The sequence below is a fragment of the Rhea americana genome, unplaced genomic scaffold, assembly GCF_003343005.1.
Source record: "Rhea americana isolate MKP2758 unplaced genomic scaffold, rheAme1 scaffold_4, whole genome shotgun sequence".
NCBI lineage: Eukaryota > Metazoa > Chordata > Aves > Rheiformes > Rheidae > Rhea > Rhea americana.
This window is the reverse complement of record NW_028186534.1, coordinates 4,067,230-4,089,804: the sequence shown is the minus strand read 5'-3', so window position 1 is coordinate 4,089,804 and position 22,575 is coordinate 4,067,230. Positions and strand designations below refer to the sequence as shown.

At 45.5% G+C, this 22,575-nt stretch overlaps 2 protein-coding genes across 2 annotated transcripts in view; both read left to right on the top strand.

The window, feature by feature from the left end:
• The window catches only part of SLC13A3 (solute carrier family 13 member 3), a 28,669-nt gene extending 16,472 nt beyond the window's left edge, over positions 1-12,197 (top strand). Inside the window, exons 4-13 of the mRNA XM_085313993.1 lie at positions 137-203; positions 929-1,114; positions 2,042-2,167; positions 5,905-6,000; positions 7,824-7,928; positions 8,980-9,077; positions 10,285-10,397; positions 10,759-10,920; positions 11,273-11,410; positions 11,987-12,197. Of these exons, the coding sequence (XP_085170119.1) occupies positions 137-203; positions 929-1,114; positions 2,042-2,167; positions 5,905-6,000; positions 7,824-7,928; positions 8,980-9,077; positions 10,285-10,397; positions 10,759-10,920; positions 11,273-11,410; positions 11,987-12,172 (1,277 nt within the window). The 3' untranslated portion in view covers positions 12,173-12,197. The remainder of the gene's footprint in view (positions 1-136; positions 204-928; positions 1,115-2,041; positions 2,168-5,904; positions 6,001-7,823; positions 7,929-8,979; positions 9,078-10,284; positions 10,398-10,758; positions 10,921-11,272; positions 11,411-11,986) is intronic.
• A 5,966-nt stretch (positions 12,198-18,163) lies between these two features.
• On the top strand, positions 18,164-21,252 carry OCSTAMP (osteoclast stimulatory transmembrane protein). Its single transcript, XM_085313883.1, has 3 exons — positions 18,164-18,423; positions 19,442-20,486; positions 20,792-21,252. The coding sequence occupies exons 1-3, from the start codon at positions 18,380-18,382 to the stop codon at positions 21,131-21,133; spliced, it is 1,431 nt and encodes a 476-aa protein (XP_085170009.1). The 5' UTR covers positions 18,164-18,379; the 3' UTR covers positions 21,134-21,252.
• The last annotated feature ends 1,323 nt before the right edge of the window (positions 21,253-22,575 follow it).

Sequence of the window (22,575 nt, the reverse complement as noted above, 5' to 3'; positions counted from 1 at the left end):
CCCATGCCCACAGTGTCAGTTCATCCTTCGTTTGCACAGTCTCCRCTCTGTAAGCTCAATTTCCTTCTCTGTTTGGTTCAAGGAGAGTTTTCTAGATGCTTTGAACTGTTTTAAAGTCCTAATCTTTCTTTTTCAGCATCTTTACAGCAGAATAAACTTTACACTGTACCAACTGAGATGCAGTTTCTGGCAAGTACTGAGGAGTAAGTTAATTATAAAGTTTGTATTAGAGAGTTGAGAGAGAGAGAATTATCCCCTGAGCTAGACACAGCTTTAGGAATGTGACATTCAATCACTGAAATGTTGTGATTATGCTGAAATTCCCAAATGCTAACAGGCCCACCTGTGTCTGTGCAGCAATCTTCTGCATGTCCAAACTATTGCAGAAGTTTTCGAGTCACTTTGACATGGTAGCCAGGGAAGTCTCTTGCTGGAAAACTGTGCCTTGATTTTCTCAGGAACGTCAAATATGTGAAGCAGGTGATGTAAAAACCRCCAGGCTTCACACACTATTGATGGTCCAACTTTGCTAACAATGAGAAAGAAGCGTCTTCTCAGGAGCAGATGTTTCTTCCACCYGGAGCTGTCAAAAAAACACCCCTTTTTCCTTCTAGCAGAAACAGTGTTGCTTTTTTGCCATTTTACGAGTTGCTGGGAGTCTGGGGCGAGGCGTGTGCTCCCTCGGCTCCCAGGGGCAGGCGCTGCGGGTGGCCTCTGCAAGCCTGCCCGGTGCCAAGTGGCAACTCACTGAGCAGTGCAGAAGCCTGACAGACCCCTCCTGCCAAAATGAGCCACTTAGGTGTCCTTGAGGACATTATTAGCTTGGCTTACTAAGACCTGGGAATTTTCCCTCTGTCAAGGCTCTAAATTGGTTGCACTGTGTTTAAACCAGGGCTTTCACCGGATTCTCTTTTGGAATGTTTTAAAGCAAAGATCTGACGGAGGAGAAGGAGGTTGCCAGCGAYGTGCTCACAGACTTAAAGAAGGAGGAAGAATACAAAACAAATATCTGGAAAGGTTTCCTCATCTCAATCCCATACGCAGCCAGCATCGGTGGTACAGCGACGCTGACGGGAACAGCACCAAATCTCATCCTCCTAGGACAGCTGAAGAGGTATGGGAGGCCATCCCTGGAAAGCCCTGCTCATCTGCCTGTCTGCTAGAGTAAATTCGGCAAAACTGAGTCTTATTCACCATCYCTGTAGGAAACTCACTTACGAGCTGAGAGCTGGTTTGGAAAATCCATACCCCTTCACAGCATTTTGGGACACTTTGTGAGCAGATAAAAGCAGAGAGTGATTCCAGCTGCCTTAGCTGGAATAAACAGGTTTCCCATGCACCCAGTCAGGCTTTCAGCCAAACCAGTACATATGTGCTTCACTTTATTGATGCTCTTAATCCTATTGAATTTAATGGGATTTAACTGCCAGCTTAAAATTAATCTTGTAACTGTTTTGATGAAACAGGCCACATAGTCTTTTGTGAGCAGTTGTATCTACCACAGTTTGGTAGAAAACAAAGAGGGAACYAACTACTTCTGACCTTTTCTTTTAGTCATAAAAAATGCTTCCTAAGTGYGTAGGAGCATAGATTCTTGCCATCCTCTACAAATAGCATGTTAAGGACCTTCTAGGCATGGGGAACACCCCTTTGAAGTTCATGCTTAGACTCCCTAGCTGGTATTGTACCAGGAGTTAGATCAATAAACCACAAGAAGATGCTGTATGTTCAAGAATATTGCTGTACGAGAATACCAGAGTATGGAGAGCCAGATTTTCAAAACTTCCTTTCCTGGCTGCCTGTCTAGTTGGGCAATGTCAGTTCTTTGTGGCAGAGTTGCCTGGTGAGGTTGTCCCAACACAACATTGCCCAAATCCTGTAGTGCCCAAAGAACTACTGTTCCTCACAGAGGAATATTTATTGAATGTACAATTGGCAAGTTTGAGAGACGTTTTGCTGCTAGTTTCAGATGTTTRTTTACCCTTAAATTGAAGGGTTGTTTTTCCTTCTTGCATTAACTTTATTTTTCCCATTTGCTTAGTTATTTTCCAGAATGTGATGTGGTGAACTTTGGTTCTTGGTTTATGTTTGCATTTCCTCTAATGCTGATTTTTCTTCTCATGGGATGGCTATGGATCTCCATCTTGTATGGAGGAATTAACCTCAGGTATGTCTATACTCAGCTATTTGTATATGTTAGTCTGGTTATACMAGCATTGTAAATCACATGCTCAACTGGACTCTTGTACTGAATCTACTGAAATCACCTAGAATTGTCCTGTGGGGGGCAGAGGAGGAGGGCTTCATAACCACCTTTGGGATACTCATGTTATAAAATCTATTTTAAGAAGTGATATATCTGTCGTCTTTGTTCAATGAAATGTTCTCAAGTCTGTAAAGGTTTTTCGAGCAAAGCTGTCAGAACTGAGTCATTTATCCTCMAGCCACAAGTGTCTGGTTACATCTGTGTCAATCCCGTTCACCAGCAAGAGCTGAAGGRCAGGAGAAAGCGATGAATGCACACCTGACAGCAACTGCTTTCCAGACTCTGTTCGAAAGAGGCTGGGAGTGATTCTGCATGGGAAGGAGTTAAAGGATGAAACAACCATGAAACCTCTCAGAAAACATTGAAGAGGCAATGTTTTCTTGAACAACGCCCCAAACCCTGACATTTTCACTTCTCTTTTCCAAGGAGCTCTAATCAAAAGCCCTCTTGTAAATCCAACTGTTTCCAAGGTGTTGTGCCATACTATGTGGGTACGGATTAGGATATCCCAGGGAAACCAGATCACGCTGCTTCCTTGTGGATAGTCATTGCCACGTAACCCTGAAATCAGCTGTGCAATTCCAGGTCACCCTAACTCAGTGCCTGCCCCCAAAGATCTGGCATGCTTACTTGGCTGTAAAAATAGACTCCCATGGAAACACGAAGATTATGGCTGAATATCTCCTTAAAAAAAAAGAAAAAAATCTTTCATCTCGAGTTACAGACCATTTGAACATTCAGATATATACAGTAAACAATTGCTGATATGCAAAAGGAGAGATTTGAGATATTTGACAGTTGCAGGTAATTTATCAATCTGAAATACACGCATAGTTTTTTTTAACATATTCATTCAATTAAACACAATTTTTTAGGTTCATTTTTACTGCCTGACCCGGGCCTATGGAAGTCAGTGGCAGAATTTCACTGACAGAAGAGAAAGCACGATCAAACTTTGAAGATGAGGGTGAAATCTTGGTTCCACTAAATTAGTAGCGAAAATGTCCTAGAACATGGGAGAGCCAGGATTCGTTCCTAGGGCTGAAACTTGGATTTGGAAAAAATTACTTCATGACAGGGCTTAGTTTTACAACAACATGTTAATCTATAACTGAGAATAATGTGTTTTACTGGTAAATCTTTGCAGGGCACTTACAAGGTCTCCTCCAATGTCTAGTGTACACTATTTAAAACAATTACAGTGTTGCCATGCTGATTCATTTTGGAGTCTTTTTTTCCCCCTTGTATACTCTCATATGTAATATTAGCAAACTCAGTCCTGCTTCCTTCGGAGACCATAGAAAATTTATAGTATTTAGAAGGATGTTTAGTTGTTATTTGGAGTTTAAAATGTAAGTAGAAGGGGAAAAGAGGTGTCTAAATATTTACATTGTCTCAGAGACAGGAAAAAATCAATGGGAAACCTGCAGGCCCTTAAATTTCTGGACRGCTAAGCTTGCATGTAAATGTAACAGTGGGGCTGTTTTCAGCAAGACAGTTAAGTGCTTAAACTAAAGCTTGTGGTAAGATCCCCAAAATTTCAGTGAGTTATGAGTCTCCTTAATTGCRTTGCTGGTCTGGAGCTCCAGATAACTTCAGTGAGGACCATCCTTCAGCCMGGCCTGCAGGAGAAGTGCAGACATGCTGAGTGGAGGACTTTCTAAAGCAAGACAGTTGTCCCTGTGTAAGCCCTAATGCGGTGGTAGCCATTCGGTGTGATTCTGCGATCCTGCTATGAACTAATGCCACATGGAGCTTTACAGGCGGGCAKGAGGTTGCTCCACCAGAGTTTCGGCTGCTCTGCGGACAGGTGGCCACAGCTCATGCGATGCAGAGCCTGAGGCCCACCAGGTGAGGGAAGAGGTAGCTGTGCTGGCCGCAAGCCTGGGCAAAAGGCAAAATTGCTCTTCTACGGGGAGAACGTGATTCTTTTTGTTTTGCTTGGCTCTTCTTTGTCAGCACAAAGCACAGTTTTATTGGGATAGCTGTGTCCAGAAGAGATACCAGTATTCCCAAGTGGTGAAGTGCTTCTGAACAGACACGCAGAGCTGYGCAAGTATAACTGCATTTATGCAGGCGTGTGTTTGGCTGCTCCAATTCCAGCAACTAAGTGATGGTGGCCAGGGCAAATCCTTGGTGTCTGCAGGACTGTACCTGAGAATCAAGCTAAGAAATCCAGGTTTCCTAAAAAGAGAAGTTATTCCTTGAGAACCAAATTTTAGCTATCCTTTGCCTGGCCCCGTTGGAGCCAGCTGTCAATAGCAGACACATTTTGCTTAAATACAAGAGATGTAAAAAGGCTTAGTTAMAGGCTGACTGAGCTAAGATGAAATTGCAATTAATAACCACCCCCTGCCCACCAAACTCAAAGGGCCAGGTATAACTCTTTGAGATTCAGGAGGTTTTGAATGAGCAGCTGTTCGTTCCCAACCACAACATGCCTTTAAAACAGTGAATGCATTAAGCAAGCTGAGGCAGCACAGGGCCCTACATCTGATGGCATAAATCTCATTTTGTGGGTTTAATCGAGGTCACAGGCAGTGTTAGAAATCTGTTCCAGTACCATGGGATAGGATGGGATATGAAGTGCAAGATATGAATATATCATTTGTATGCACATACTAGAAAGGATCAAATGGTGAGTGCGGTCAGCGCTGCCGGCCTAAGAGGCTTAGCCACCAGCACATTAACATTCCTGGCCAGTTAGGAATTCTTCACATTTTTGTTGAKCCTCAGCAGCATTTGGAGATTGCTCAGGAAATTGCAAGTGACTTGAGAAGTGGAGGGACAGATTTGTTTTCTGTCACTTGCTTCCTCATCATTCTGCCAGTGTAGTTCTCTGGTAGCAATGATGAAATCCAGCAATACTGGGACCTTTCTTTCACAATCAGAGCCCATGTTGAAGCAAATTGTTCAGCATGTAAATGAGAGGAAACTTCCTTSCCTCTGTGGGAGAGCATGGGTTTCCTGAATGTAGGGAGAAAGGATATAGAAGACAGAGCCTTACTGCCTTTGTAGATACCAGAGACTCATCATCGGACCTGCAATACCCTCGGGAAGTCAGTGCACACAAAGTATGCTGCAGTTTTATCACTGTGTCCCCATCAAGAGCCTGCTGTGCTCTCTGCAGAAATGTGCTGCTGGGTACACTGAGATTTGCATACCTTGTGTCCAGGCACAGGTATTCAGTCCTACACTTTGTAGGCAGCCCCTTGGCAGCACCAAGGCTTTCCTTCTGGTGTTTGGAGTCGTGCTCCTAGCACATGACAGAAAACATGCCCTCAAAATGCAAGCCCTGCTCGTTGTTGGGGCAGCAGGGTGCCCTCAGGTACCTTTCTGTGCAAGTGGACGTGCCCATAGTTTCACAAGCACCTCTGAGTCTTGGCATGAGAGGGGGAAATACCCTCAATTGCATCCTGTTGGATGTAGGGCCAGGCTTTGCCATAYTCTTTCCCACTCTCTGTGCTGGGGCTATTTTGAAGATGATACAAACTGCTGCGAGAGACGTGCTGTTAGGCTCAGAGACTTCCTCTGGGAGAAATTCCCCTCTTTTAAGCTTCCAGAGCAGGGTCTGAGTGCAACATTTACTCTTGGGTTAATTACACTAGAGATATAAATGCTACTGTGTTTTTTGGCAGGGCCTGGAGAACAAAAAAGTCAAATATAAGGGTGGATGCAGAAGCCCGAGCCAGAGAAGTGATAAAGGAGGACTATCAGAAACTGGGTCCAACCAAGTAAGTCACGAAGTCGGGACTGAAAAGGAGCAGATATCAAGTGGGTTGAAAATGTCCTGTCTGAAGAGTGGTGGGCTGAGTGATACTGATTTTTTGGGGGGTGAAAAAATTCAATATGCATTTCCATATTCACGACCTGCAGAAGTTTGGTTTTTGTACAATCCAGCCTCTTCATATTCACTAACACAAATAACTGCAAATAGCACATTTATACTTAAATGCTTATCAGGAGCAAAATTCATATTAAATTCATGCTATGTGGTTAAATAACTGTTTGCARTTTCCAGGAACAAAACAGTAGTGTGTGCTTTATGTGACTAACCAACACAGGCTGAACTTTGAAGTTTTTTGCATATATGTCTATAACTGTTCTGCAGAGTAGGAAGTAGTTGCTGAGGAGACTGATGAATCATATAATAGATGTAAATCCTATGGATTATGGATGCACTTTCATAAACTTAAAAGTTGCTCGAAGAAAGTGTATGGAAAGAAGTTAGATACATTTCGTGGAGTGCAATATTTTTTGTGGATTACTCCTTCAGCTTTATTAGTCAGGTGAAGAAAGAACAAGACACTTCTACTGTAGTTTCTGAGAGGTCTTGTCTTCTAGGAAGAGTGTGGTGCAAATTGCAGTGATGAGGATCACATATGGGAGAAAGGAACYGGCAGAAGGAAACCTGAGAGTGTTAGATTTATGAGAAATGCCAAAAAGAGGACAGGAAAAATTGAGTAGCTCCAAGAATGAAATCCTAGGAATGTTCAAGCAACCACTGACATTCTGGGCAATCAGTGATAGTGAAGATTTTTGAAACTGTAGGCCTTAATCTCAAGAGCTCTGTGTTTCTCCATCTGCAAAATCTCATACCCACAGAGATGCTGTGAAGATTCAGCGATGGTTGTGTGGCTCTACTGGCACTGTAATTACCGCTGTTGTGTGTGAAATGGAGTGTTTCTTCAAAGATGATTTTCTGGGCCTGTGCTGTACATGAAAGAAATTGGTTTATTTGTTCCATTCAGTACATTATCGAGAAGCCTGCAAAATGTCTCTGTAAGAATCAAAGTCCCACTTTGAGGTTTYGGAGCAGGAAAGTCCATTAAGCCTTGCTCTACCAATCTGATTAGCAACYCCATAACTTAAAATGAATGCAAGTGGCTTCCTCCCAACAGTTTAAATGCCCTTCCTTGAGCTTCTGAGAGATTTTGAACAGTGTTTTTGAGGCATTGTCTTAGTTAAATCCTGACTCTAGTGGAGTCATCAGTGGAGTTGGTACTAATACTTAGCTTATGATGTTGCCATTTGCAGGCCCCCCTGTCATTTGTCATGTGTCTAAGGGATACTGTTTAGGTTTTGATCTTGGAGAACATTGTTCCTGGTGTGTCGTATATGATTTGAATCTCACCCGTCCTTTTTTGCTGGCTTGAACTGAAGTCAGATCATGCCTAGGTGGTCAGTGTCAGCCCAAAATGTGCCTTAGAAGCGCCCCAGAGGACAGCGATAACAGGAAGGACCGTGAGAAGCTGCTTGGCTCTTCCCCTCTGCCACATCCCAAATGTCGACTTTGCGAGTATGAGTGGAGGCAGCTGATCGGAGCATGCCTGATGCCCGTCTCGCCTGTCCTTAGTCTCTTCCAATATGAGAGATATGCTGGCAAATACCAATATTTTAAAATAGATTTACAATCTATTCCAGTGTTTCACTGTCATTATTGTTAGAAAAGCTGACTATCTTCTCACCYGAACTGTTTCAGTTTAAGCTCATTACTTGTCCTATCTTTCACTCCTTTAGCACAACTGCATTTTAACTGCATTTTTTTTCATTTTAGGTTTGCAGAACAGGCAATTTTCTTCTTCTTTTGTGTGTTTGCCATCATGCTTTTCTCCAGGGACCCCAAATTCATTCCAGGTTGGGCAAGTTTGTTTGCACCAGGGTAAATTTTTATTTTCATTCCACTATCACATTTTTAAATGACATTTCCAGGTCTTTGAGATTCCTGGGATTCTGACTCCTCTGCTTAACACTATTAATCARGTTTCATAGAAAAAATTAAACTGAGCTTCAAGTGCTAGAGGCGGCTTTATTTTTCATATCTCCTGGAGGAGGTACATGAAGCCCAGCTGGAAGGTGGCACTGCAGCTGTTTGCATATGTCTGTTTGAGTCCATCCCTAGGGTTTGTATGTTAGGAATGCCTTTTAAAAATGCAGTTACAATGAAATCCTGAACTCTTTAGGCCATCTACTAATATCACTGGAGRTCTGGACTGAAGGGAGACTGCAGCAACTGAACTTTAGTGCTACCTTGTCTGTTTTGCAAGTTTATCTCTGCTGTGACRTTCATCCCTTGGGAAGACAAAAAGATACAACAGTTGGGGAATGCAAAGCTCAGAGTGGGTGCTGCTATTTCTAAACTGAAAAGTCCATTATAATTTCTTTTTATAAAGCCATAGCTCGATAAATGATTCCTTAATGGAATGAAACAGTTGCAAATTTTTGCCTCATCAGTTAATAGCKCTGCAAAATCAAACACACGCATAAGCTCTTTCCTGGCTGGGGCCTAGCTGTTACCTTGAAAGCCGATCATTTTATGAAATGCTGATGACTAAGACAGCCTGGGTTCTTGTCCAGGTCTCCCACTGCCCTGTGGGAGCTGGGAAAATTTTTTCAACTCCCATTACCGGCGTCCTGGTCACAAACCAGCATGCACAGAGCATGGCCCAGTGATCAGARCAGCCGAAGCCTCAGTGTGCCAGGGATTAGATCTTATTTTTTGCATTTGTGGGGCTTTTGGCAGTTTTTGTAGGGAGTTCACAGCCCATCTTAGAAGTGCAGCTCAACAGGGAATTAAAAAGAAAAGAGTTGTGAACAACAAATGTTGTTCAAACCTGATGGAAACTCATAATCTTCTTTGGTAAATCCTTGTTCTCATAAACTTAGTAACGCTACAGATTTCCTGACTTGTGCTTTCTGCTGCTTTTGGGCAGGTTCATCACAGATGCCGTTACTGGAATCACCATAGTGATTATATTGTTCTTCTTCCCTTCACAAAAGCCTTCCTTCAGGTGGTGGTTTGACTTAAAAGGTGAGTAGGTGGTTTCACTTACGAGGTGGCCAGGAGGCACATCTGGGCATGGACCCTGGCCATGTCCATGCTCCTACAGCACAGATGCCAAGAATGTGCAGCCCTGGTCCTGCACCAGCATGTAGCAGCACAGGGCCAGGCCATAGCACATGGCTTGTAGAGTGGCCTGTGCAATCCAACAGATAGAGTTACTTTTTCTGAAGTGCCAAAAGAGGCTTAAGAGTCATTGCCCTGCTGYCTGTTGCAGAAATGACTCAGTTACTCGTGTAGCTGTCAGAGATGATGCCRTGGTGTGTTAAAGAAAACCGAAGTCAGTGTTGACTTTAACTCCTGAAGCCTACGCTCTCCAGCAGGGTTCTGGCACTAGGAAACTTTCCAGGTCTTCTTGACCTTGACTTCTGTCCTCTTGAGTAGCAACGAGATACAGAAATATTAATCTGTGAGCCACTTGTCATGATTTTATCTGGAGACTTTGGTCTCTGACATTCTTAATGTGGAGATGTTGCTGGAGGTGAGGGGGCTGGCTTGCCACTGCTCTTTGTGGATGGTGCAGCTCCTTCTAGGGGCTGTGAGAGCAAAATAAGGGCTGCAGCAGCTGCTCTGAGACCTGCACTTTTGCCACGTTGTCCATACTCCAGCAAGATGTCTGATCAGGCCTGCTTTGGACTAAAATATGGGTGCCCTTGTTCAGCAGAAAATTATAGTCTCATTAATGCATCCATCCATATGACAGTTCACTTCATCACRCGTTAAGAAATGGCCCATGGGGGGTGATGTGAGTTCTTTGCTATAAAGCTCCTGGCTTGTTGAATGGCAAGTGGAAAATTAATAACATCTTCATAATTCAAATGGTATAAAATTTCCTCTTCCTATGAACTCCCATCTGTTGATGGCAATATTTATGTCTTTTATGGAGAGAAAATTAAGCTGGTATTAAATGTTCCCCTAAGAAAGCYTCAAATAAAACCTAAACTACTAGAATGTCTTTGCTTTTCATTTTTTCGTAAGTTTTTTTCCTGATCTTAAATGAAACTATCTTTTAATCATGTATCCTAAGAAACTCCATGTGCATATTTTAATCATCAGCAACTTGTGGTTAGTGAGCTTCAGCACTGATGACAGGCTAATGATGTCATTCTATCAGATGATGACTTATGTGCTCATCTTCGTGTGCATGTTTGATGTGGGAATTTTCTTCTCGATCTAGCCCCGAACGCTGAGACGCAGCCCTTGCTGACTTGGAGGAAAGCCCAAGAGACTGTTCCTTGGAACATCATCTTGCTGCTCGGAGGAGGATTTGCCATGGCGAAAGGCTGCGAGGTGAGGCTGCTGCAGATGTYGTGTGGTGGTCATTCTGCCCAGCGACTCTTGGCTTTGACAAGGTGCCACTTGGCGTTTTGGTCTGGCTCTGGGAAATTTGCATCTGCCCATCGATACCCTGAAAGATCTGCTTTTTAACTCCCACTGATGACAGTGAATTGTATACACCTAAGGAGGCTARTAAATCTTGAAATGCCTTTCAAACTTCTTGCTGCTAAATACTCACACCCTGCATATAGGTGGTTGCATTGCAGTGGTGGGTCAGCAAAGTTATCTCTGGTTGTAGGTACTTTGCAAACCTATGAAAGGATCAATGTGTGTGCAGAGACGAGTCTGGCTTGTTTTCTCTCACTCTCTGCAGGAGTCGGGTTTGTCTGTGTGGATAGGAGGCCGCCTGCACCCCTTGGAGGGCGTACCCCCGCCGGTGGCCGTCATCCTCATCACTATTGTCATCGCCTTATTCACAGAGTTTGCCAGCAACACGGCCACTATTATAATCTTTCTGCCCGTCTTAGCGGAACTGGTAAGATTGAAAGGCCAGCCCCGCCACTCCTCTGCTCCCATCCTCGCCGCCCCCCGCACACAAGCAGGTCTGTGTCGCACCTGTGCTGGGAGAAGCACCCTGTGGGTCTCCTGCCCTTAGAACGGGCCTTTAGGCGCTTTGAAATCCTTGGAAAAAAGCAAAGCAAGTGCTGGTGACACAATGTGGATGCTGCCAGATAATGGTCTTTCAAATTTTATCAGTGAGATACATGATTGTGTATCACAGAGAGAGGGATGCAGCTCTGCACAATGCAGTATCGGCATTCTTTGATATATCTGCTTTTGACTCCTGATCACCAACGTACGATTTCTGTTCCGTTCTGTTTTTAAAGGCCATTCGTCTGAAAGTAAACCCCCTCTATTTAATGATACCAGGAACTGTAGGATGCTCCTATGCATTCATGCTGCCAGTCTCAACTCCTCCTAACTCAATTGCATTTTCTTCTGGACACTTGATGGTCAAGGATATGGTAAGTTGTTTCAGATATAGAAAATGCTGAAGACAATTTGAGTGGAGCCTTTAAGAAAGTAATTTTCAGAAGTGTTACCAGTTCAACATCTAGTCAAGCAAAAAGGCAAGTCTAATGCTGTTTTGAGCAGTGTTTAAAGGATCACGGATTTGAAAAGCGCCTTTTAAAAGTCTGACCCCGTGAAATTTGGACCTGSTGTGGTTCCAAGTGCTGTGCTCAGCATTTCTCAGACCCTGTTTCTATTCTCCTAATATCAGTAGCTCAACTTTTATAGGTCTCCTGGTGCAAAAAAAGGCCGCAATCTCAGTGAAATAATCTTATGAGTAAATTTAGGCTCGGTCCCAGATCCTGATCACATTCCTGAGGCTAAACAGATGGAAACATTTTTGGTGAATCATAGCTAGGTAAATGTCTGGAGAACAGCCTTTGTGGTACAAGAAAGTCCACTTAAAATGATGCTAATATTAATGACAAACCTTCCATTTTTATAACACTTATATTGAAATAGACTTCGTGCTTCATGTGCTGAGGGTGTCCAATCTAAGTTCAAGTGTTGTCTTTGTGTTTCTTTTGTAGGCAAGAACTGGGTTGCTCATGAATCTTATGGGAGTTCTGCTTCTTAGCTTGGCTATGAACACATGGGCCAAAAGCATCTTCCAGTTGGGGACCTTCCCTGCATGGGCCAACATCCATGCAGAAAATGTCACATCRCTTACAACAACTGTAGAAAATGTCACTTTAAGTGCACTAAATAAAATATGAACAAAGCCACTCCAGGGGACTTGGGCACTGGAATCATCAGAGTATGCAGAAGAAGAAGGCCACATGGCTGCTCACACCTACTGGACCCTCTGGTTTAATTTTATTTTTATAAATATTGGTGTATGCCACAATACCAATTTGTTATTTTCTCTGAAGATCTTTCCTCTCTCCCAGACAGATACCAATCAGATATCCCCAGATCATCCATCCTGCCTAGGTGGTTGTATACTGGACAACCCTGCAAACATATGGCATCTCTAGGGAGATGCCTCTCCCCCTGAAAGCTGGAGAGTTTTGCTGTTCTAACTACTGATAACCCTATTATGTTTTGGAGAATAACCCTGTCCCCAGGGTGGAGGCAACTGGATTATTTACATGCTACACAACGTGAGTGTGACAGAACCTGTCCTTGGCCATGTGGCTCTAGCAGGACCATGGAGATCAGGGTTTCATTACGATCTCATGAGTAATTCTGTCATGTAGGATGAAGACTGTTTCTTCAGGTTTGCACATGAAAGGATGATTCAGGAGATGTGTAGGTAGGGCTTGGTGTATTACTCCATGCTTTGGAAATGGGGAGGCAACAGTTTGTTTCCAAACATGTTCAATGGTTTGAAAACCTAAGATAGTAATTTCTGCCTGGTTCTTTGCACTGAATGCACAGATGGAGATCGGGGGCCAAATTTATTCCTGACATAAGTCTGTGGACATTGGTGGTGTCTCATCATCTGTAAATACAGTCAATCTTAGGTTTGTAAGATTGTCTCACTCATGAGCGAGCTGCTGAGTCACAGGTCAGTGGACAATTTGCATTGGAGTATTACTGACATTTTTAAAGAGTAGACTTTGATTCATAACTTTTCTAAAAAATTGATTACTTGGGTACTTTCAATGAAAGGATTGCAAATTGACTGTGATTTAATCACTTAACATTTTAGCCAACTTWAAAAAATTTTTTCTCTAAGAATCTAAAATATTTAATTTAAAAGATCAGTCACTGAAATAAATGGACTGTAAGACAAAGGATCTGCCTTCTTGGTTTAGGAAGGTTAGTAACTGAGTCCCGGTGCCCTACTGGACTCCACTGGGTCCCTTTCTCTGATGGAGTAAACTGGTGGAGCTCCAGCCCATGCTGACTGGCAAGGCTGATCAGCATGAGCTGGGGAGTTGACTCAGTGATTTTTTGTACTACGCCTGCGTTGCTGATGGTGTTCGGTGCCAGCTCTGAGAGCACACAGGGTAATTCACCCCTCAGACCCAACGCTCTTTTCAGTCACAGTGGGGCTGTGGGTTTGCATTAGGGTCGCATCATAGGTAGGAACCTTTGGGGGTTAAACCAAAACCACCAAAACAAATCGGCTGAATGTGGAACTTGATTGATCCAGAAACACAATCCTTAATGATTCTGGAAAATGTACAATAAAGCACATTTATTAGCATGGTGCACATTGTCCTGTTTGCTCTGTAGCTCGAGGATTAAAGCGAGGCCCAAGGTTCCCTTTCCACCAGCTTTGCTCCCCCGTTTTGGCTGTTGTTGTCCAGGAGAAGGCGTGAGGACGAGCAAGAACGGAGCCCTGCTGAACAGCTGGGGCGATAAGACTGGGAACATCCTAGAGCRGGGTCTCGGGGCTGCCTCTGCCGCCTCTGCCAGCCGGGAGAGGGGAGCCCTTCCTGGCCAGCCAGCCTCCGGGAGGCAGCTCAGTGCTGCGCTCCGGCTTTGGAGGCTTTTTCCGTGCAGATGGTCGTCGTGCCTCAGCGCCCGGGGCCGAGCAGCGAGGGGACGGCTCCCCGCGGATCGCTGCCCAGCCGGCTCGCCTGTGAACTGTGTCAGGTCTCTGTGCTCTGCCAGGGGACCGGCTGTACTCRGCACAGCTCAGGGCCGCCGGAAGAGCCCCTGCTATCCTGCACGGCTGTGGCTGTCACTGCTCCTGCGGGAATTCAGAGTTGCTCGGTGGAAGGAAGCGGATCTCGCCTGCAGCCTGGAGGATCGTCAGTGAGATCCTTTGCGTGGGTCAAATCAGCTGATTTAGAGGCTTAAAGAATAACACCAAGTCCCGCTCCGTTACAAATGCGCAGGTTACAGATTTACTTACAGCTGCTGATCTGCTTTGGTGCATCCCAGGTGAATCTAGGGACAAACYTCCCTTTGGGCATGACACGAGAACCGAGACCACAGGATGTGTAGGCATCCCCCAAAAGATCACTCCCAGAATCCTGGCATGTCTACCACACTTTCTGCCCACAGATCAGGAGGTACTTCACAACACCCCGCCTGTAAAGGAAGGTTTGTGGTCAGGGTGCCAGACGTGGGGAATGAAGGCACAGAGYGAGTTAGTGGCTTGGGTCACCAGGGCCGTGGCAGACCTGGGAGAGGTGCAAGGACCGCCTGAATCCTCAGCCTCTGCCACAGACCTGGCTTCTGCCAGCTTTATCACAGCCTCATAAGCAGCGTGCTTTCTGTGTTTCCCAGGGGCTCCCCAAGGAGCTCATTTAAGGCACGGATATTACAGCATTACCCAATTCTGCTTTTCTTGATCAAGGCATCTGTGAGAGCAGGGCTATTCTRGCATCCTTGATTTTTTTTCAAACAGAAAAAATTTAATATTTCTGGAGCTCAAGAGTGAACTGATGTGCCTAAATTCAGTCTAATTACATTTGCTGCTCAAGCACTAACTTCACCAGAAGAAGGTTTTTATGGTGAGTTAACACTCYGCCACCCCATTTTTCTTGAAGCTCCTCTAATGCAACTAGAAATATGAAAATCCCCAAGGAAAGGGCATTTCAAATGCTGTACTAACATTCTGTAAYTYAGACAACATTATTTCAAAGGCATTTTGCCTGCCTATGCACCATTTCTCTAGGAAYGTAAAAAGCCAACAATCACCACAAAAGCYATCCACATTAGCAGTCTGCTTTGAATTTTAACTAACAGGAAATGCCACTCGCGCATTAGAATTCAACTTCCAGAATATCTCTACTTTACCCCTTTGAAGTTTCCCATGTAATCTGGGAAGAAAAACCCCTATGTTCTTCTGAGATGCTCGGAGTAATACCATTCTGGTTTTGTTTACAGGAAAGCATTTCATAGCATTTCTTATCCCTGAAACTAATATTAATGTTGCTTTACAAACTGCTCAGAGACCCGCTAGAAGCTTTGCTATCTGGATTTTTACTGTGGGTGACTAATTCGCCGTGATAACAAATGCCTCCGCCGCAGAGATATAGCCACTCTGCGCTGTGCACAGCCTGCTTGCGCCCAGCAGCAGCGCAAGAAGTTTGGAACAGAAAGGGAAAGAACCTGGAAACAAATGAGCGTGCAGCATGATAGGTGAAATTAAGCTATTACAGGTTAGATAGTCTGGGCCTCTTACTGCATTTGTTCCCCTGAACAGTCATAGAATGGTTATTGATGGGATTTTTCTATATTTCTACAGTAGAAAAGAAAGACGACACAACCTGACCCTGTATCACCATAAACTGTTCATTTGCGTGTGACKGTTACCAAGCAAACCATCACCGCTGGTGGGCTGAGCTTTCCCACACCCGCGGGTTTCTTGATGTGGCAGAATAACATGATCAACAGGTACTAATGATATTGCCATGGGGAAATATCTTCAGCTTTAAACCATGGCGTTTTATAGTAATTTACCCAGTCCTTTTCTGAAGCTGTATCGTTCATGTTCCCCACCCTGCCTGTGAAACAGCTCCTCCTTTGCAAGACATCCCCTTGCACCCTCATCACTGCCCCACCACGGTTACGCTGTTACTGCAGGTTGAACTTGCAGGTGTTTTGGCAAGATACTCCATCGCGACCRCCTTGGGACCCATCCTGTGCAAATTGCAGCYGAAAGAGCAGAAATACATTCAAAATCTRTGTCCTGGTTGATGCAAGATCGGTYGCTATCCCCTATCCAGTGAGAAGGTGGGTTACGCTTCCTGGCCATGACACAGATTAATCCTGACACAGGTTAATCCTTCCATCTTCTCTAGACAGTTACATCAAGTCGCAAAATTCCCCAGTGGATAGTGCCCAGGCACGTGGGTCTCTCCGTGTGCTACCCTAGTGCTGAAAGTCTAAATCAGGGATGTTTGAGGAAGACAGTTACAGCCCCCCACACCGGAGCKCGTGAAGACAGCAAAGCCCATTTCTGTCACCTGGGAGCTGGCCAGGAGCCCTCTGGTGACGCAGAGTGGCCAAGGGTCACAGGGGACAGGGGCACGGACCCTGCCGCTGACCCCCAGCAGGCCCCTTTCTCCTCCACGTCCTCGACTGTCCTTGAAGGTCTCCCATCCACAGCCCGAGTAATTTATGAGCTCAGAGGAACACAGACCTTGAAGGAGTTTAGCAGGGTCTGACCACAAGATGTCGGAGTTGCTTCGTGGAGATATGTAATCCTCTGTGCCTGTGTGTGTGCATGTGTGTCCCTCATCCCAGGCTCCGTGCACACATTTATACATATATATGAATTTATATATACATCTATCTATCTACCTATATGCACATACATACATATATTTACTYTTGCAAAGCAATCTTCTTCATTATGTCCTGGGGAAAGTTAGGTGTTGATGTCTAGCTCATTTGCAGATTATCGGTTGCGGGTATAAAAAGGAGGATATTCCAGATTTAACCTCTCCTTATGCGCCTCCTACAACGAGCAAATTTTAAATCAAACCAGAAGGAAAATCCAGGTCTAACCACACATAAAATACTTTTTGTTGCTGCCCAAGCTATTGGTTAAGAAGGGCTGCCTCACTAACTTCATCTCCCACTGCCAGAGGATGCCGCAGACTCAGAAAACACTCAACACAGTCATGTGGATTTTAGGATTTTTTCTTTGCTCTTTATGGACTATTGCTGAAATTTTTTTGCAGACCCAGAAAGCTCCACGCGTTCCCACCGCGCGGGAAGGCTCGTTCAGCGAGGCAGGTGGCCACTGCAGGAAAGCCGAGCCCCGCTCGCGCGTCCCCGGGGCCGGGGCCGACCTCGGGCCCTTCGCCCTCTCCCGCCCGCGGAGCCTGGGAACGGGCCGGCAGCCCGCGCGTTCCCACCGCGCGGGAAGGCTCGTTCAGCGAGGCCTGCCCGGCTCCGGGAGCGAGCCGCAATCGGYCGTGATGCCTCTGCACGGATGCGCTGCACCGGGGAGGGAAGCACCTGGCAAAGCCCCCGCACCCGGAGAGGGTCCCGTAAACCACGTGAGCTCGGGGCAAGGTGGGAAAAGCCGGGGTGTTTCGCAGGGTTTGCACAGCAGTGTCTCTCTTGGTTGCTAGCTAGAGAGGGGCGAATCCTCTTTGCCGAAAACACTGGCCGAAGAGCAAACAGCCCTGGCCGGCCCCCCGCCGCAGGAGCCTGGGGAAGGGGCAGCGCGCGCCCTCGTGCCCYGAGCCGGCTGCGCGTGGGCACAGCCCCAGCACGGCTCTGCCGCACCGGGCTGCTGGTGCACGCACAAAGCTCAAGCCAGGACCTCTAAATATTCATTACTTAAAAATCTTTTTGAATTAGCTAGGAGTCGGGAATCAGGCTGCACCTACGGAAGCGATACAGAGCGAGGCGCGTGCAGGGGCGCGTGTCGCCCCGGGAAGGGTTGCGAACGCTGCGCACGAGCGCGCAGCTGCAGAAGGACCACCGCTCGGCCAGAGCAGGTGAGTAACTACCAGTGCAGGCTTTGCCGGGTCCTGCCCGCTGATGCCTCCCGGCTGTGACCGAGGTATGAARGAGTAAAACTCCCCTTCTCTCTGCAGGCCAGAGAGGGATCCCAACCCCGCTGCTTGCTGGTGGGCAGTGCAAGGAAGAGTCAGCTGGGATGARACGTCTGATTTCCCAATAAGTGACAATAACACCCATGTGATACTTGTTCCGTGTTAGTCAGTCCCTAAGTCATTGACTCATTTTTTTCAGCTGCCTGTTGTGAAAAATTAGCCTTGGCTGTAACAACGGCAAGACGCAAAGAGGTGTAAAATCTCACTGGTGTGGTGCATCCTGCACTGCCCTGTCCTGGCAGCGGGTTATTTCCTTGGGCTCTRCGCTCGGCTCTGCGCCACTCGCATGTGGAACCACCAGCCTTTGCTGATCTGAATTGCTTTAAAATGCTTCTGTTTTGAGTCCTGGCTTCCTAGTGGTAACTGCCTCAGTTCTCTCCTGAGTGTCACAGCAGCTGTATCCAAGATCCTTTCCAAGYGCAATAAGGCAAGGAGCTTTCCTGGAGCATGGAGGGGTTACGAGCAAGACTGGGGCACCTTTCTGCAGCTTGGTATGTAGTGTTTACTTTAATCTGTCTTCRTAGCTGTTGAGTTCCTTTTTTTTTYCACTGAAAAAATGAATTGACTGGATTTACCAGGCAGAATTCTCCCTCCAGGAGCAACTGAGATTGCTCCTGGCCAAGGGAGATGGAGATTGCCTGGCTGGTTTCACCGTGTGCCTTCTCCCTGGTAGCAGTCAGCCCCACAAGGTTGTGGGAGAGGTTTTGCCTGTGCTGAGCAATAAAAATAAATAAATAAATAAAGGGAGGGGGAACCACTCCCTGCTCCAGGTTTTCTGGTCTCCAAACAGTCCCTTCACATCCAAAGCCTGAGAAATGGTATTCCTTTCCCAATGTTTATTTTCATTAGACATTTAAATAGCTCTATGGGACATATCCTGTCTGCCCTGGTCAAATTCTTACCCTTGGGGAGTTTCTCCAGCACTGGATCATCAGTGCGAAACAGTATTTTCTCTGATCAGCTCTGTATTTCTCACCTTTGCAGTCCCTGATTTTAGCCTGGTTTCATGTGAGGAGGCAGGAAGAGCAGAAACTCCTGCTCTGCCTCCTCTCATCCACTGAACACCCTATACCTACAGAGCTGGAGCTAGTGAAAACGGCAGCAGCCAGGAGCAGAAGGAGCTGACTGCTCCCTCCTCTCCCCACAGCATCTTCTAAATAACCTGGACCACTGCTGAAGATTTCATCCCTCTGAATGACCTCATTAGGATTTTTATAGAATGATATARTACTGTTCTGTGCTTACATTTGAGCAGGAGCAGTTGCACCGTCATTCGTATTTAACCTTTCAAGAAATGCCTTGAACTTTCCTGTCATATATCATCCCAGGGAAGATCTCAGCTGTAGCTGCTCAGTTTAGCAGGGAGGTAGAGAAGACGGAGACCAGAGGCATTTGGAGAAGAAAGTCATAAAGACCCATGAGATACTGTCTCAGTAAGGTCCCTTAGTGAGTGTCTTCCTGCGTTAATATTCTGCTCTGCTAATACCCAGATGCTTCTCCTTTGTACAGGTTGAGAGTCTGTGTCTACTGTGAAGACTTTTTGTTCCCAAAGGTACATGGCACCATGGTAGAGCTATGGTCAGTTTACTCCAAGCCTGTCCCAGCAAATGCCAGAGAGCTGTTGGCCTTATTTCTACAGTGTTTCTGCATCACACTGGTGATAGGAGGCCTCTTTTACAACTGGATGTTTGCTTCCCTGGAGTATTCACGGCATCTCTCTGCTGCAATTGCAGTTTCCTTCAGTCTGCTCCTTYTACTGACCCTTTTCTTGGTGCATCCTGCCCGTTGTGTCTTCAGTATCACCATGCCTACTTTAGGTACAAAACAAGGTCGGAAGCTTCTCTTGTCTACCTGTATCATGATTGTGGCAGTTAATGTGACACCGAACATCATAAGTAACATTAAAACCATACTGCAGGTTATTGAATGCATCTGCAAGAACTCCTCAGAGAGCCTTTTGAACTCAACTGCTCTCTTAAGAGAAGCGTCCTGGGAGTTTGGAGATGTAATCCAAACAGTTGTTGATGACATTAATGCATGGAGGCCTATGAATGGACACTTTAAATTTGCACTACTTAATAACAGCACCTTAGTTAATCAGCAAATGCATCTTGCTGGTGAGAAAATCAGGAACAACTTTTTGGCAGTTGAAGCAGTGGTAAAAGATTCAGTACGAGCAGGCAACAGGGTAGTTGCTGGCTTCTCTGTGCTCTATCTCTGTTTTGAGTCCACTTGGTATYTGAAAAATTATCTCACCAACCTCCGCTTTGACAATTTTTACATCACCAAGAAACTGGAGCACTTATCCGTGGACAGAAAAGCGGCTCATCTGCTGACAGGCTCATCCAAAAATCTCCTTCGGCCAACAGGTCTGAAGCTGTCCCGGGAGGAAGTGATGCTCTGCCTTGCCCAAATGATGTTCCTTACTATAGTCTTGATGCTGATGCTGGTCATTGTAGCGATTGACCACTTTGCGTTCAGCGTGGCGGACACTGCGGTGAGAAAGGTGGCTCAGTTCTCGGTGGTTCCTGTGACTCTTAGCATCAAATACAGTGTAAGTGCCAGGTTCCTTTGTCCAGCCCATGAAATAAGGGTGTATGCATTTCCTCGTGAATCTTACGCTGTGGGTACCTTTTATGATCACTGTAATAGCAAATGAAGATCAGAGATAGGACTGGGGCTCACCATGCCGAGTATTCGGCGCACACACAACGTACCATTACTCTCGGGCAGCCTGGAGCACATACACACTTCAACGTCTCGGTCTTCCCGCACCCAAACAAGCTGTAACAGTGATTTTTGTAGTAACCTGTTTATTTTGTTCATACTCCATTTAACCCTTTACCCTTTCCATTTCAGGCAAAATTAAGGACTCTACCCTTCCTCTGGCAACTTTTCCAGGTTTCTTACAGAGAACCATCAATTCAGGACTTTGAAAAAAGTTACCATCACTATCTGAGCTTCAGCTCTGCCCATTGCAGGATCAGCCCACCAAGGCCTCCCAATAACTCTGTGGTGCTTGTTGTTGGGCTGCTCTACTGCATCATCTTTGCCACGGTATTTCTGGAAACTTATGCCCACCGCTTGTGCAGAAAAATCGCAGCCTCCTTCTTTGAGAGCCAAGAGGAGAAGCGAGCACGCTACCTCTACAACAAGCTGTCCAGGAAGTACGAGGAGGAGAAAAACTCTGTGAGAAACTAAGGATCCAAGGACTGCCTGAGGCCTCTGGGCTGGAGCTGGGCACAGGCTTCTGCAGTGGGATCACACAGCTGCCTTCTCTTGGACAGTTCATTTTCCAGAGTCAGAGAAATGTTTGGAATATAGCAAAAAAAGCCAAAAAAAGCTGATATACTACATTTCACATTCATTTGTTACAAATAGGCTATATATACTTTTCAAAATCTTCAAGGTCTGGAGTCAGCTGTGCCAGCAATGGAGAAAATTCATACGATTTGGAGGATAACCACAGCATTAGACAATGCTAAAAGGGAAATATGTGGGAGTTGGGATGGGGAAACAGCTCATTTACCTTCCCCATCACGTCGCACGCCTGAGGAAGTACACACTTCCCTTTCTCTCAAGTTATCCCTTTAGGCAGCAGGAGAGGAAACTCATTTGAATTAATTCATTTAATTTTTAGGGAGTTTTCCTTTCAGGCTTCATGCACAGAAACATGAACAAACTAGATTAGTCCTTGGTAGATAATTCATCCACCAAAGAAAGTGCAGCTTCAGCCCACAGAAACAAATTCAAGACCAGTGTGAGCACTAGGTGCAGGTCCATGGCTTTCTTAGTGGTGGAAATCAATACATAAGGATTTTCTGAAATGAAATTTCCTACCCTTATGTATTCTTCTTCCCAGGTTTCCTAATTCTCTGTTGTTATAATAGTTAATCCAAGCACCTTTCTGGCTCTGCAGCAACTAGGGGGCTTCTGTCATGAGGTGTGTTTTGTGTTCTTTTGTTTTGGGAAAGTGAAAAGATTCCCACGTGCCTTCTGAATAGCCAAAATTGTCTGGAGCCAGGGCTTGAAACAGCTGTGAGGAGAATAAAGGAGTCCTTTCAGCCTGGGAATGATCCCAGCAACTTGCTGCCTTCCAATAAGCACATTTCTTTAAAAGATTTTTGCTTGAAAACAAATCTTTTCAGGAAGAGATGCACATTAATCTTTCATCATCCTCTAAGRAAAAAAAAAATTAATTTCTTGGTCAGTAGCATCTGGGGAAACCCCCCCAAACAGCCTCCACTTCTTCTCCCTACCTATCAGCCCATGGAAGAGAAAACTCAGAAGAGACAGGTCAAAGTGGGAATAGTCAGGAAGGCTGTTTGGAGAGAGGGAGCAGGGTGTCTGGCAGAGCAAAGACAGTTTCTCTGTGGAGGTGGCTGCAGGTGTCTGTGCTGCGAGAGGTTGGCCCAGGCAATGAGAAGCATCAGAGAAGTTGTCTTGATCAAAGTCAGGTGCCTTTGCTGAAACTGCRCCAAGCTACATCTTCCCATTGAACAGGAAAACAGAAAAATAAGTAACAATTCATATGAAAAGATTCTTCTGAACCCAAGCTCGGCTGAGCACTAATGATCYGGGGTGGGTTAAATGAGCAAGGATAATTACACATGCAAGAACACCCTGGGAGTTTTAGTTGATAG